Below are 15,051 nucleotides of genomic sequence, written 5' to 3' on the forward strand. Positions count from 1 at the left end.
ATAAAAATTAGCCTGAAATGCCATATGACTTAACAGCACAGAATATAATCTCTGGAAATTCAGAGGTGTTTAGCTTCTGAAATTCTACTGGCATTGAGTCAAGGAGATTTGAATACTAATCTTCTGTAATCATATGTTACAATGAGAAACAATCATTAGCTTCTTAATAAATACAGGAGTAACCCTTTCTAGCCATGGTGGGTCATGAGACAGCTGACCTGAAAGCCGCCTGCACTCTCGTTAGCTGCATTTCTTTGACACTCAAAAACTTAACAGCGTCTGGTACCTCAAACCACTGTAATCTTCTGTCCATGGTTCATCCGTTGGTCACCTGAACTAACTTCAGTAGTGGCAGGCCAATCTACTCTTAGATGTGCACAGCGTATGGAGTGACTATAGAACAGAGTAGCTTTTACGAACACTTCGATATTTTCAGGTCATATGCAGCGTAAGTAAATAACCATTATGTCAAACGTACACAAAGATATATATCCATCTCCAAACACCCTAAATCCCTTTCAGCCTCCTGAACGTCCTGTTTAAAAGTGTCGAGCAGCAGGTCCACACAGTAGAGGTTTCCTTCGTGACTCACGCATTCGCATTCTTAGGACTCACTTCCTCAGACCTACAGGAATGCAGGTAATTGTGTCTAATGCACACACAAATTCACACTTCTTGGAACACAGCTATAACAAGCAAACTCAGGTCAAGAAAGTTTTCACAGCACAGAGTTTCAATTTGTTCCTAAGCTTAAGTGAACAGCAAATGGGGATCTCTGCATCTGTCAGTGCATATGGCTTCTAAGGACAAAGTTTTGCAAGCACCCTCCACTGAGCAGAAGCGTGCTAAGCCAAACAAGTTGTGTGCAGGGAAGTGGTGCCGTGCCACCAGTGGGGGTGGGGGTTTGTGTGCCGGGAGATTGTGTGGGTGTGTGGAAGGAAGAAATGGGGGTGAGGACAAGGAAGGGGAGAAAGCCTGAGGAAGCAAACGCATGTGGTTTTAGCCAACAAACACCAGTCACTTTATATATCCAGCCATTGTTCTCCCTGACTTTGTCCTCAAACCTGGCAGTCAAATATCTAAATACCAGTTTGTCACAACACAAGGCTGACCAGCATGGTGCACTGTCTCACCTACACACCCCAGGTACAAAGTGCTGTCGTCTACTGGATCTTCCTTTTCTCTCCCACCTTCTCTACTTGCATCCTTTACAGAGCTGAGCCAGTGCAAGCACCAGCCATAAACCTGCACCTTCTCTAGGGTCAAGCACCCTTGACCCAGGACCACAGATTGAGACGTGAGATCACAGAGATGCTGGCCTGAATATTAGCTGTGTGAAATGCTTCCACCACTTCAGCCACAAGCTTGTTAAGCATCTCACAAAAACATCCCTTTTACATTTATCAATTTATATAGCAGCATTTAAAGTCAGCAGTTTCTTTTTCTTCCTTTTGCATCTGATAAAGTACATTTAGAAACATATGCCACCTGTGCTCTGCATGTGGAACTCCCACTCCTACTGAATTCTAATAATACTAGCAATAATAATTAAAAACAATTTGTTACTTATGTGCTGCCAGGACCAGAAGGCTTCAAGACACCTGATAAAATATATGCAAACAGGGGGGGGTGAAGTAAATTTGCCCTTAGGTTCACAAAGAACTAGGTTTAAAAAAATATACAAATATGGACAGCACTGTCCAAAACCAAAAACAGCCACTCAATTCCTAACGTAGTGGAACTGAAATTCTCTGCTAAGTCCCTGCACAACCTCTCAAGCAGTCTGAAGTGTCTAGCAGCATTTGTAGATGTAGGATCCAGCTTCTTAAATTGTTTCACTTGAACTAAATCATTGCAAAAACCCACCACCCCTTGTGCTTTGCTTTACAAGTTAGCAAGGAATTAGTACAGGATTTGACATTCCGCTCTTCTGCACATTCTACTCTAGTTTATCTTTACCAGGACACCTAATATTCAGATAGTAAAAATCCAGTGGTACTAGTTTTGTTTTAAGCTATGCTGTAGAGAGTCCTCACGCACTTTGAAACAACTAACCTGACAACTGCAGCAGAAACACCTGAGCTATGTCAGTTGCACGTAGATCTAAGTGGAAATTATTATATAATTGCATCCTTTGGCAAGTATTTGTTTGGAAATCCCACTGTAAACAGGATGCTTGCAAGGGCAGTGGCAAGACAAGATGTTCAGGGAATGCAACTAGAGGCATTCAAATGTTGCTTTCAAACTCTTGAGGGAAAATTGCATGGATTTACCTAAGTTGCCAGAAGGAGCCTTCATACAAATGAAAATCAGGTTCTGCTTTTTCTACGAGGATTTCACATGAGCTTAACCTGTTTCCAACCAACAGAATCTCTAAATTTTGCAGTATACTGAAAAAAAAAAAAACAAACAAGCAACACCAATTATATGCCAAGAGAGTGTAAAATATCCTGAGGTAACTGGCAAAATGCTGACAAAAATCCTCTAAAAGCTTAATCACAGCTCTAACTGGGAGAGGGACTTGTCTTTAAGTCATACCAAGACATGTTTATAAATTTTAATTTACTTTAGTGTCTTCCTTTCTGAGAAAGCTAGAAGTTTTACTTCAGCTTCCAACTGATTTTGTTTTTTTCTTCATACTTTGGTTAACTTTTCCATCCGCTAAAGTTAAACACAGCTTCTTTAGTGGTAGCAAATTTAACTACGTCAAGTTGAAAAAATCTTGCATCATACACAGTAGAGTAATAGAACAAAGGCTGTAAGGCTTTGAAGACTAATAACAAATTCAGAGCTTTGGAAAATATGGTATGGGGAAAATGCAGTTATTCAAATAAATGCAGGCAAATAAGGCATAATTTGAAAATGCTTTCATTAGAAGGAAGAAAGCTTTTCATATTCACCCATTCAAAGAGTGAACAAGGAGTTTGTGCATCACTTCGGTCTTCAAAATAAGCCAGGGCATTGTCAATTTTGTTTCTACCTCATATGCCATATATGCACCTGGAATGTGAGAAGACCAGGCCTCACATTCAGACGTTTAAAAGACAAAAAACCTACACTGAGAGGAATTTGATGTTTTTTGTGTGTGTATTGTGAGCAATAACATCACTTTTGTTTCAAATGTAGAAATGTCCAGTGTGAACTTATTACACATCAATATTTGTTTCACTTTTGAATTCTGCAGAAAGCATACAAACCTGACACCGGTGTTGATTTTTTTAACATTTACTGCTCCAAATGACAAGGATTCTCCACCCATGCTGAACTCCTCCCAACATCAGAGTCTACATAGAAGTAGTGCAATTAGGAAAATGTTTTCTAAATACTGCATTAGGGTAGGCAGGCACTGACAACTTCAATTATTAAGTATGGAAAGTGGCAGCACAGAAAAGACTGCATGTGATGGAAGGAATGTGAGATATTTTTCTTTTACTGTTTTGTTCAGGTAGATACACACTCAGCATAATCCCTTGTAATGAATCTGTATTATATCATGTTTAATATACTGCAGAATTGCCTATTTTTTCAACTTCGTTTTATTACATTTTATTGTGGTTTTACTTTGTTCAAATCTGCAAACTTAATTCTGTGGAATGTCAGGGTTTTGTAATTTCATAAAGGTTTTTTTTTTCCTCTATTTATAGGTTTCAACAACTTCACATTTTGTTGCATGGTGGCATACTGGCACATTTGAATTTTCCACCACACCGATAATAAAAGATTTTTATTGTGTGAATGTTTCCCCATTTTCAGATAGGGTGACGAAGTTTCTGGTTTGCTTTTTTTTTTTTAGCCTAAGGACAAAACAAGCAACTATGTAAGTGGACTCTTCTAACCTACAAGTCTTTGTACATCCTGAGGTTGATGCAACTGCAAAGATTCAGGTGGAATTTGATTTTTATTAACAAAAATTTTAATTTAAGACACTAAGTTTGCAATTTTCTATATTAGTTAAGAATATTACTTGATAGGTTATATAGATCTTTACTGCAACTTAAGGTCAATCTCAAAATTTATTTCTTGTATAAGCTTATATGGTCTCATTAAGATAATACAAATACACTTATAAGGTCACAAATACATCGATTAAATATTTTGATATATACTTATATTCACAACAAATTAGGACAGCTCAGAACCCCAACTTTGACTTCAGCACAGAACACTAGATGTGCTGTCCTTGTTTAAACTAATTGTTTAAAATATTTAACAATTTTGCCATATGGAGGCATATAAGATTATCTCAGTTATCCTTACCACTATAATAAAATTGTAAAGAAAATCATTCAACTGTAATACGACATAAATAGGATTTTTTTCAAAGGGGAACAGAAAGACTACTAAACCAGCTTCTTGAAGTTGTCATCATTTGAAACTGTTCTGGCAAAACTCTACAGACTTTACACCAATTTAAAGCACAGCACTATTACCTATCACTTACATACCCCAAGTTATAAAATAATATTACTGGCATTAGTTAAATCTATCATCATAGTAAGTGATCCCAATTTGTCCTCTCTTCCACTCTCCTCCTTTCCCCTGCCAACCCTACTGCCAACACAAATATTTCAAGACAGCCATAACTTTCTTAAGAATTCCCAAATTAAATGTTCAACATATTTAAGTCCAAGCATAAAATAAATACAAGCTAATGCAATGTGAAAATGGCACTCTTCAACGTGGTGCTCAAATTCCACTCAATTTGTAACAGCACTACCAAAAGCAAATGGAAAACATGGGTCTATGAATAAGAAATGGTGATACTATTACAGTTTTATTACTGCATCAACGGCAGTATATATAACTGCTTCTCTGACATGTTTACAGCCTGAGAGGGAAAAAGAAAGATTCTAAACACACAGTTATTAAAAGGCTCCCTTACACGTAACATTGCCTCTTCTCTCAAATACATTAAGCACCATTAAGAAACCTCACCTTGTTATTCCTCAAAAAGCAATCCCTTTCTTTCTCTGTAAACTGATAAACACTCAATTGACTGTATTCTTCGTTATAGTATGGACAGTGAGATATTTAGTCATGGTGATAAATTACCTCTGGGAATAATACATAATAATATTTCACACTTCTGTAATCTTTTCACCCAAAAGCCATAAAACACTTTAATATCAGGGTAGCTTTACAAATGATGAAAGAGGAAAGCAGAAAGTTAAATTCATTTTACTAAAGGAAATCCTGGAAAAGAGTCATAGTTATATTCCATAGAGTGTGGAACGTGTTTTACACTTTTGTCCTCTGTGTTGTGGCGAGCTTAACCCACACAGCCAGCAATGAAACTTGCTCAACTTCAGATACCGCACCAATGGCACAGTTCATTAATCCTGAATTCTGAATCTTCTGGTCTCTGACATTTTCTGGTCATCTTATTTCCTATCAGCACGACTAAATCCAAATTGGGCACAAATCACCTACAATTTTTAGTCATGCTTTGTTAAACTGCTATCTTTTTTTGTTGTCTAGTACCTGTAACTCTCATAACTCAATAGCTAATTAAATGCACTAAGTAAATGACAGATCTATCAACTCTAGTTTCTAGTCCTATTGTAAACATGCCCCTCTGAAATTTTCCAAAGACAAGAAATGAATTAAGTTCTGATGACTTACTTAAACTTAATCAAACTAAACCTAAAGGTATTTTCTGCAAAACAAATACAACATGTACTAGCAAAAAATGTGCTGGGAACAGAGCTTATACCTGGTTTTCTTGTAGAACTCAATATGCCAGACAACGTATAAAAGTTCGTATACAGACATCCTACTATTTCTTTCAAAGGTATAATAAAAGTATAAGGCCAAGCAGAATTATATATGAGCAAAATCAATTCCTCTCTAGCTTTGGCTGCCCTGAATCAAGTCATACGAATACCCACACTAACATTCTGTTATTCAAAATAGGACCATTAATCAGAATCATAAAACATAACACTTGAGACTGCTTCCAAAAATCTAGCCTTGTGTTTTGCCTCCGTAACTACCCTGTTCAGCCCATCAGAGAGACCTAAAGATTAGAAAATAAAACCCATACAGTATTTTGTCAATACATACATATGTATGTGCAATAGTATCTTGGTTTACTCTAGCTTCTTTGAGGAAAAAGGTTTTCACAGAAACTGCAGAATGAAAGCTAGATGCTATTTAGACCAGCACACCCCTTACTAAGGAGATATATACTTATTTTAACTCTAAGCTACTTTCCTGCCAATTATCATATACACCCTAACACAAAACGTAGAACTGGTCTTATTTCGGCACCCACAGGCTCCACTTTATTCCAGAATACAAATTCTATTAATTTTTGCCTCCTCTCACAACAACAGTAAGAGAGCCAAGAGAGGCTGAAGAACAAAACCCCTGCAACAGCAAGGATCCTGTCATTTTAGACAAGTTGGTGCAACAGATCCCTCAACAGATGTGTGTTTATAAAGGCAGGTGTGTGGTTGCAGTGTATGCGGGAATATTCTGTTATCTCTAATTCAAGTACTATTATCTTTAATTCAGCTACTTCAAGTATTTACAGAACTGAACAGTGGTACAAGCCGGGAAAGGTACATAGCTGACAAACTTGTTGCAAAGAATCATTTTGTATTGGCACCATTTTCACCCTAATTTAACTTTCGGCTCTGAGGCTCAACAATGAATTTATGGGTTGTGGTGCAACACAGCGCAGCAGTCCACTACTAAAGCACAGAATGGTGAATCTGAGTCTAACAAAGGCAGCTATACAAGAAATTTTAGGCACATCTCTTGAAATATCTCCTCTGAATCTGGTTCCTTGCCATTTCCACAGGACCTAACTTTGGGGCTTTGTGGTGTTGTGAGGCTGAATGAAAGCAACATGTTGCAGTTTTCAACTAGCCTCAATGTTCAGTTCACTGCTTTGAAGAGCTGGCCTCACCGACTGGTTTCGACAGCAATCCTTTACCTCTTCGTACCTCAGTTTCCCACTCTATAACAAAAAGGATACTGCTCTCTTTTCTGGGGTGTTTTGGAATCCACAGGTACTAGGCAGATATCTTTACCACTTTTTGCATAAGTGGGAAAAGTATGTACAACCTCTATATACCAGGGAGGTAAGTCTGGAGTGGAGAAATGTTAGCGGCCACAGTGAGGAGCGTCACCAGTGTAATGGCAAAACTTGCTGCCAGTACATTGCTTCATAAACCAGAAAAACATTCCGTTGACATGGGTGTTTTAGAGAATGTTGCCACCGCAGTCACAACTACAAAAAGACTGAGTCAGTCATCAGAATCACAGCAGACAGTTAAAAGAAGTCATCAGTTGCGCTTATTTTCAGTCTTCATTCAAGGACAGGAGAGATTAAGCATGAATATTGGCATCCAAGAAAATCTTACTTAGATATGAACATCCAAAATATTACGGATGGACAGGAACAAACATTACAGTCTTTAGCTTTGTATTAAGCAACTTCCTCATAATGCCCAACTTCCGTAAACAGTGTGAGGCTGCAAGTCTACTGTTCAGATTAATGCACACATTTATAATACTGTGTCTTGTGTTTTAGAGTCCAAACTACTAGTTCTTCATAATTCGATTCAAAATTATATTACCTGCAGATAACTGTAAATCATTTCACACAGCACCCTGCAAAGCCAGCTACCTAAATCTCCAAGACATTTGCTGATACTGAGATTGGAAAGGAATGTCCCTTTACAAATGGACAGATAAAAAAAAATAATCCAAATCGCTTTTCAGATTCAAGTCATAAAATCACTTTTCTCAAAAAACTGGTAACAGTTTTTGGAAACAGAAAGAACTTCTACGTGCTTCTGTGATGTCAAGGATGAAATCTCTGCTTGTGGAGGTACAATCTGTAGCAAGAACACACGTCTGCCAAGACTCTGGCATTGATGATATTTTGTCTAGACAGCCTTTGAATGTGACTGACACAGGAACACTGCACATGGTTGAGGAAACTGAAACTTACTGAAGAGCTTTTCAAGACTTAGTCAACATACATTTTGGAAACGTGCCTAACGTCCTCCAACCACACCTCCTGGTACCCTCCCCAGGAATCTAACAGTTTTTGTTTCTTCAAGTCTCTCAGTTGTCCCAGGAGACAGAAAGATAGATTCGCTTAGATAAGATGCTACCAGGGCCATTTGGACAGAAATAAATATTGTCAACAAGTGGAGAGGTCTATGTGCTGGCTAGTCACTGAGAAAGGCATTCAAGTTGTTGAATTGTGTGTTACTTGGAGGGACTGATGACTAAAGTATTGGTAACCTTTTCTGAACTATTGGACTTGACTATGAGAAATACATGACAACTATTAGCTAAGGGACTGAAATGAGACCAGCTGCAGGTGACAACTGTTAGAAAACACTACACATTTACCTTGACCTCCTGGGCCATGACAGAAGTAGGCTGAACCATGTGCATGCTTTGATGGGAAAGTCCACAGGAACTTGCCACAGACAGCAGGCTGTAATTTTTGGGAAATGATGAATATCATGTACTGTCAAATGTTATTTTCACTCTATGACAGCTTTAGTTCACTTAATCCTCAAGCAACTGTCAGGGCTAGGAGAACAGAGAAGAAGGTGAAAGAGACTCAAAGACAAGGTTATCAGCTTTTAGCTTTAGTTGGTTCACTTCCAATTCAACTGCCACTAAAGTCAACAGCTCCCCCTCTAACTTACTGGGACTTGATGCTAACTTCTATCAATTAATATTACAGGCGGTACTGTTCAGCAGCCCAAAAGGAAAAAAAAAAAAGATTAGATTCTAGTTTTCTTTCCAGAAAACAGCAGGCCTTAAGATGCCCTTTTCAAAATGCAATAAAAGCACTAGTTATGGCTATGGAGCCTCAGAGATCCAGCAAATTTTTGGCACCAAACACAGAAATTATCTTGGCTAAATGCAAAATACAGTAGGTGCTTCTTCTCTGCAAATAAAATATGGACCTCAGTGAATCTTAGCTTCATTGTGGTATAGAAATTTGCACTCTTGACCTGCCAGGTTAATAGTATTTGGGTTTGGTCTCTAGACTCACAAACAACCTACTGGCTGGATATGAAGTGCCTGGACAACAGTGGCAATACTTGTCAATCTACAATGAGGTTCTGAGAGTGGTTTTATCACTGGGATGCACTGAAATACTTGCATTTTGGCACTTTCCTGTAACTTGGTAGGAACTGCAAAATTTCTCTATTTACATTGTGGATTCAAAGGAACGAAAAAAACCCTACTTTGATCTAGACACTAGGTGTAAGCTGGCTATCATATTTCTGAACCAGAAACCGTCTTCCTCCGGCCCCCTCTCCTCCCACCGGCACTGGGGGAACGCGGTAGTGGAGGCAGCAAGCCTGGGAAGCTCAGGGCAAAACCAGCCCCCGGCCAGCAGCTGGTGTTCTCCAGCAGGCCAGCGTGCTGGTGACTGTTCCAAATCTGGACCCTTATGAAGAAAAGTGAAATGAAACATCTTTTGTTTCGTAGGCTCTTTTATGGGTTTGCACCAAAACTAACTGGATCTGGCCAGCTGTGTTGCCCAACATTTTTGTGTGTGGCTCTCACACGCTGGGACCTGTTGGGGATGGATTCCTCGGGTGGGCCGAAGGGAGCAAGGCGTGTTTTCTGTTTTGACAGCACACGGGAGCCAAATGCCGGGACCGGCAGGTTCTGATGTTTACCGTCAGCCGTTAAAAGAGGCGAAACACAGCGTCAGCACTGCGGTGACGGGGCGTCAGGAGCACCTTCCCCACGGCCGCTGGCACGCCGCGGCCCCTCCGCTCTGTCCGTGGCTCTCTCCGTTCAAACCGCCCGGCTCCGCCGCCGCCGCCGTGTCCGGCTGGCTTCTCTCACGGCCGGCCCGGCGGTCACAACATGTCGCCGTCCCCGCTTTAAGGTCACCTCATGGCACTGCCGTCGAGCAGGGCCGCCGCCTCCGGGGGCCGCGGTGGGTCCGGCCCGGCCCGCTCCGCTCCCGCTCCGGCTCCCGCTGCCGCGCCGGGCCGCGGCCCTTCGCCGGGCAGCCTGCGGGAGGGAGGGGGCAGGGCCACGGGCGACGGGGGCACTTACCAGGTCTATGAAGGTCAGAAATTTCCAGCTGCCTCCATAGGTCTGATGCGCGGGCATGTCAATGGCCTTGTAATTGCACAGGATGGAGCAATAGGACAGGAGGATGGCGGCGCGCAGCACCTGGCAGGGCACCAGCGCCATGTTGCACGCTGCGCCGGGGCGGCCTCGGCGGCGGCGGCGGCGGCGGCGGCGGGCTGCGAGCTAGCTCGGGGTGCACTTCCGTGTCCGTGTGTCCGTGTGTGTGTGTCCGTGTGGGGGGGTGTGTGTGTGTGTCCGTCCGCATCCGTGCGGGCGGGCCTCGGAGCGCCCCCGCGCCGCGTTCGGCCCCGGCCTGGGCGGAGCGGAGCCGCAGCCGCAGCCGGAGCGGAGGGGAGCGGCGGGAAGCAGCGGCCCGGCTGGCGGGCGCGGCGCGCTCCCGAGCCGCGGCTCCGCGGCCGGGCCGGGCCGGGCCGGGCCGGGCGGGAGCGGGCCGTGCCGCCGCTGCCGAGGGAGCGGAGGGGCATGCCCTCCCTGCCCGTCCCGCCGCCCCCCGCCGCGCCGGTGGGTGCCCGAGGGGGGCTGGCAGGTGCGGGGCCGGGGGCAGCCCCGGGGGGGGCACGAGTGTGAGCACGGGCAGTAAGTTGTTTGCAGTTATTCGCATTTTCAAGAAAAAATTACAACGCATCGGCAGTCACGGGTTTTAATCGGCGTATGGCGAAAGGCTGTCGCAGGCGCGGGCCCCGCCGCAGCGCCCGGCCGATGACTGTGCAATGTGTTGCCCACTTCTGTTCCATTACATAGGGTCAAAGGCTCTTAATCTGGTATCCGCTGTGCTCAAGTTCTGCAAAAACGAAGGGCTGTTTAGGACAACAGGCTACCAGCTATCCTAGATGAGATCAGCACAGTTTAAGATCTCTGCTTATGCAGGGGAATTGGGTGTCAGGCACGGACAAAGCATCCTCTAGAAGCATGGTGCACAAATTTCCCAACCAGATCCTTTAGGTTATTTTACCTTATCTTACCAGGGTTCACAGCCCCAGCACGCACATTGGGCAATCAGAGCCTTCTGTTGTTTGTGGCACGTATTTTAGTCTTACAGCCTAAAAGGGTTTGGTCTCACTGAAGTCTCAAGGTTCAATGTAAGAGGTATGTGGGTGAAATGTAACGGCTGCAATTCAACAGGAGACCAGACTGATGTCTGCAATACGACGGGAGACCAGACTAATAATGTTAGCAGTGCGCCCCATTACGAGTGGATCTGTAGAGCGGCACAGCTGCTGCTGAGGACCTGATGCCTGTTATCTGTGTATTGCCGGAGGTTTCACTTCGGACTAGTTCTTATCTAAAGCTGTGGACTGAATGTTCATGAGCAGCTGGAGTGCATTAAGTGAATCCCCGGAGCACATCTTCTGGTTTGGTTTTATCCAAAAGGAATCCAGCTTGCTTTCTGAAACTGTGTCAAGTTACAAACCAAAGTTCAGTGTAAGTCCCGATGATCCGGAGATTTACTCTTCATTTGAAGAGTGCTACTGTAGAGGGACCTTTAGAGTGCAAGTCTCTCTAGACTGGATCTTTGTAGGTGCTCAAAGGCAAGTTGCTCTGCGCTGAACTCCACCGCACGACCGATTACATTCCCATGGACACCCTTGTGTCTCGTCATCAGCCTCTGACAGGAAGAGTGTGGGGCTGTCTAAGCCTTAGGCAGTCTGTTCCCTGCTTTTCCTCCTCCTATGATGTACAGGAGTTCAGTCCTTGGATCACCTCTATGTCACTAATATGACATCACAGGCATTAATACTGGATGTAACTTGATAATGGCCATTCTCGGTCTGCCTTTTAGTCATGTGCATTCAAACACACTCCAGGGCTACAGCATCCTCAAGACTTACAGCAAAACTACCCAGGCTTTTTGGAGCCCCATTTGAACGCTCTTCAGTTCCACTCTCTACTCTTCCATAGAAATCTCAGCAAAGCCTACAGAAAATCCTCATACAAAGAAAAACTTTCACTCAGCTTTGTAAGCCAAGGTGCAAATGTAAATGCAGCAGAAAGTATAAACACTCTTGCTCCCCATTTTTTTTTCTTTCAGTCAAGAGAATCTCGAGGCAGGCTAACTAACACGCCAGGCTCAGCCAAGCTTCTTCCTGGTCAAAGACTCTTCTTTATTACACGTTTCCAGACCTTTGAAAGGAAACGTAGCTCCTTTGTGGGTGGGTTCTTTGTGCCTGCATCCTTTCTAAAGAAGCATCTGTTGAATCTCTGGACAGTATTATAATAAGGGCTAATTAAATTGTAGACTGCCATTAGCCTTTATGTGCTACTGTGGACTTTATACTCCCTGTCTATTGAGAGACCAGCAGCGAAGTCTTTTGTGACTGTGGCTGAAATGGGCTTGCAGTGGATCATGATTTCCTTTGGATTTGATCTTAATTTTTTCAGCAAAGTGAAAATGAGTTTATTAATTTGCCCCTTATATTGCTATATGAATGCAACTCTTTGGTACTTTGTAAAATGTTGACATTTCAGGTTTTCGGTTAAATGTGCAAATCATAGTAAGGTAGACTATAAGCATGTGAAATATGATATTGAGTGCTAACGTGATTTATCAGGCCCTGATGATTAGAGATTTGTTTGTATGTAAATTGTGAAAAGCCTCCACTGAATTTTCGTAAGTCACATACTGTAAGTTTATTTGAAAGTGGGAGTGCGACATGGGTTGCACTTGTCGTTCCAAAGAGATGAGAAGGGGCTTTAGAAGGGAGAGGCTGTCCAAAGCCCTGGTATGTCTGGGATGGGAGATGTTAATAAATGCTGTTTACTACATGGGGGGAAGCAAGATGCCTAAAAATCTGTCAGAGAATTGAGTGGAAAAAAGAACTAAAAAGGTGGTTTCCATATCCAATTGTTAATATAAAATTAGTAGCATGATGTTTTTGTTGCTTGGCACCTTGACGGAATAAAGTATAACATCTTGGAGTCCAAGCTTTAACAGGCTAGCAGATCAGAATGCTTAAGAGTTTTTTTGTGGTGGTGTTTTTTGGTTTGGATTGGGTTTTTGTCTTTTTTAGAGGGACACCATTTGAATTTCTGAACAGCATTGTATTTTGTGAATATCAAAGATGTTGGTGAGTATTAGTGAAAGATCTTTGAGAGGTGTTTCCAGACCTGTGAGGTGCCTTTTCTTAAGCAATTGCTTTAAATGCAAATGAGTTGTTTACAAGGAATTATGCCACAAGCAGTTGCCTCCAAAGCAATAATAATAAGCATAATAATGCTTGCTTGAATTCATAGGAAAATTGGTAATACTGTCTCATCACAATGCGTTCATGGCAATGCACCTGATACTGCAATTTCTAATATTTGAGGCAGAGCGTACAAACTGTGCCAAGGTAAGTGTACTTGGATGTGTGGGAGTGTGACTCCCACATAAGCAGACATGCAAAAATTAAGTTTTTTCTTTTAACTCTCTGATTTTTAGATTCTATACAGATTCATGAAACAGATAACTATCTGATTTAGATAGCTAATCTAAAAAAATAATTTCTTGCAATGGATATAAGTGAAATTATTGAAACATTGCAAGCAACTACTGAAAAACAGCTTGCCTGTGCCTTAGACAGAAGAGTTTTTAGAAATGTTATATATAGATGTATATAGATGTGTATATGTTTAATACATAGCTCTTCAGTCCGATGAGCTATAACTTGGGTAGTAAATGGCCCCACATAGCAGAGGAGGATTCAACTCAAAATCTTTGAGTTATCTGCAGTTAACTGGGCACATTGTTAATAATGCTAATGAAGTTTAGGCAAGTTTATATTTCTTTATTGACTTCAAACAGATATGATAAAAATTGAAGGATGGAGAAGAAAAGAGAATAAAAATGAAAAGGCCACATTTATACCAGGTATAAAGAGCAGTGTGTTTAATAAAACTTCTGGAGCTATTTGTTTGTATGATGACTGATTATTGCCAATTTAGTTTCAACTTTAGAATTACAGTGAAGTTACTAATTTGGTATATTTTGTGCGGAATATTCTACAATATATATCTGTATGCATTTAACAATGGGAGATAGAGCTGGAGCAGGGATGACCAGGAGATGAGTGGAACAAAGTTTGGGGTGGCTGGAAATTCATTCATCCTCTCTGCTAGCTAAACTTTGCTTTATCCTGAAAGACCATCTCGCTTTCTTGCTATAAAGGAGAAATGAGCAGATAAAACTTGCTGCGTTATCTTCCCTGTTAGGTTGGAATTTCCCAAAGTGATGATCTGATAAAGAAAAAGCCTTATTGTACAAATCAGGAGTTTTGAATATGTAAGTGAAGGGGGGACTGTGTAAGCAGATTAACTTTTCTTAACATTTGGATCAGATACCTTGTGCGCAACAAAGCTGTTTCCCAGTAAGGATTTTATATCTTAATTTCATATGCTTTCTGCTGATTACATCGGTAAGTGTTAGGGCAGGAACGGAAGGCAGGTAACAGGCCTCTGAGGTGCAAAAGAGCAATGCTGATGGGGAGTATTCTACCTGCCCACAGATAACGTGGCCCCCTGTAAACCAGAGCAAACACTCCTCTGCTGTAGCATGCAGTCTCACAGAGGGATGTAGCCTCTGGGAAACAGTCTGGGTGCAGGCAGCGCACTGTTATAGATTACCTGCCGTCCTGTTTTAAGAGCTTACTCCTTATGCTGCATCTACTATCATCAAATTCTTGAAGAGGCTGGATATGCTGTATTGTTTAGGAATATCAGTGAACAGTAAAAAAGCAGAACTGTTTGCCATGGGGAAATATGAGTCAGCTTCTTATCATTAAAAATGTGCAAAAGAAGAGAAGAAGAATTTCCACAAATTATTATAAAGCCAGAAAATTTAACCCTGTGTGTAACTGCGTGCTGTGTGTCTGCCTTCTCTTAGACCCTCTTGATGAAAGACAGTCTTGACATAACAATTGTTATCAGGTACCTTTGAAACACATGAAATTCCATCTGAACATAAAACGCTGTTTACTGTCA

General features: G+C 41.9%; 1 protein-coding gene and 1 long non-coding RNA gene across 3 annotated transcripts in view; both read right to left on the reverse strand.

The window, feature by feature from the left end:
- The window catches only part of AIG1 (androgen induced 1), a 132,971-nt gene extending 122,458 nt beyond the window's left edge, over positions 1 to 10,513 (reverse strand). The window contains exon 1 of one of the 2 annotated variants that reach the window (XM_064447135.1): positions 10,057 to 10,467. In XM_064447135.1, the coding sequence (XP_064303205.1) occupies positions 10,057 to 10,197 (141 nt within the window). In that variant the 5' untranslated portion in view covers positions 10,198 to 10,467. Of the gene's footprint in view, positions 1 to 10,056 lie in introns of both variants that reach the window. The other variant, XM_064447136.1, reaches the window with a different exon arrangement.
- Positions 6,257 to 10,042, reverse strand: LOC135312584 (uncharacterized). Its single transcript, XR_010372191.1, has 2 exons — positions 9,669 to 10,042; positions 6,257 to 8,461 (listed from the first exon to the last, which is right to left on the reverse strand). It is a non-coding gene; the product is annotated as an uncharacterized LOC135312584 (long non-coding RNA).
- Positions 10,514 to 15,051: the final 4,538 nt, after the last annotated feature.

The sequence above is a fragment of the Phalacrocorax carbo genome, chromosome 3, assembly GCF_963921805.1.
Source record: "Phalacrocorax carbo chromosome 3, bPhaCar2.1, whole genome shotgun sequence".
NCBI lineage: Eukaryota > Metazoa > Chordata > Aves > Suliformes > Phalacrocoracidae > Phalacrocorax > Phalacrocorax carbo.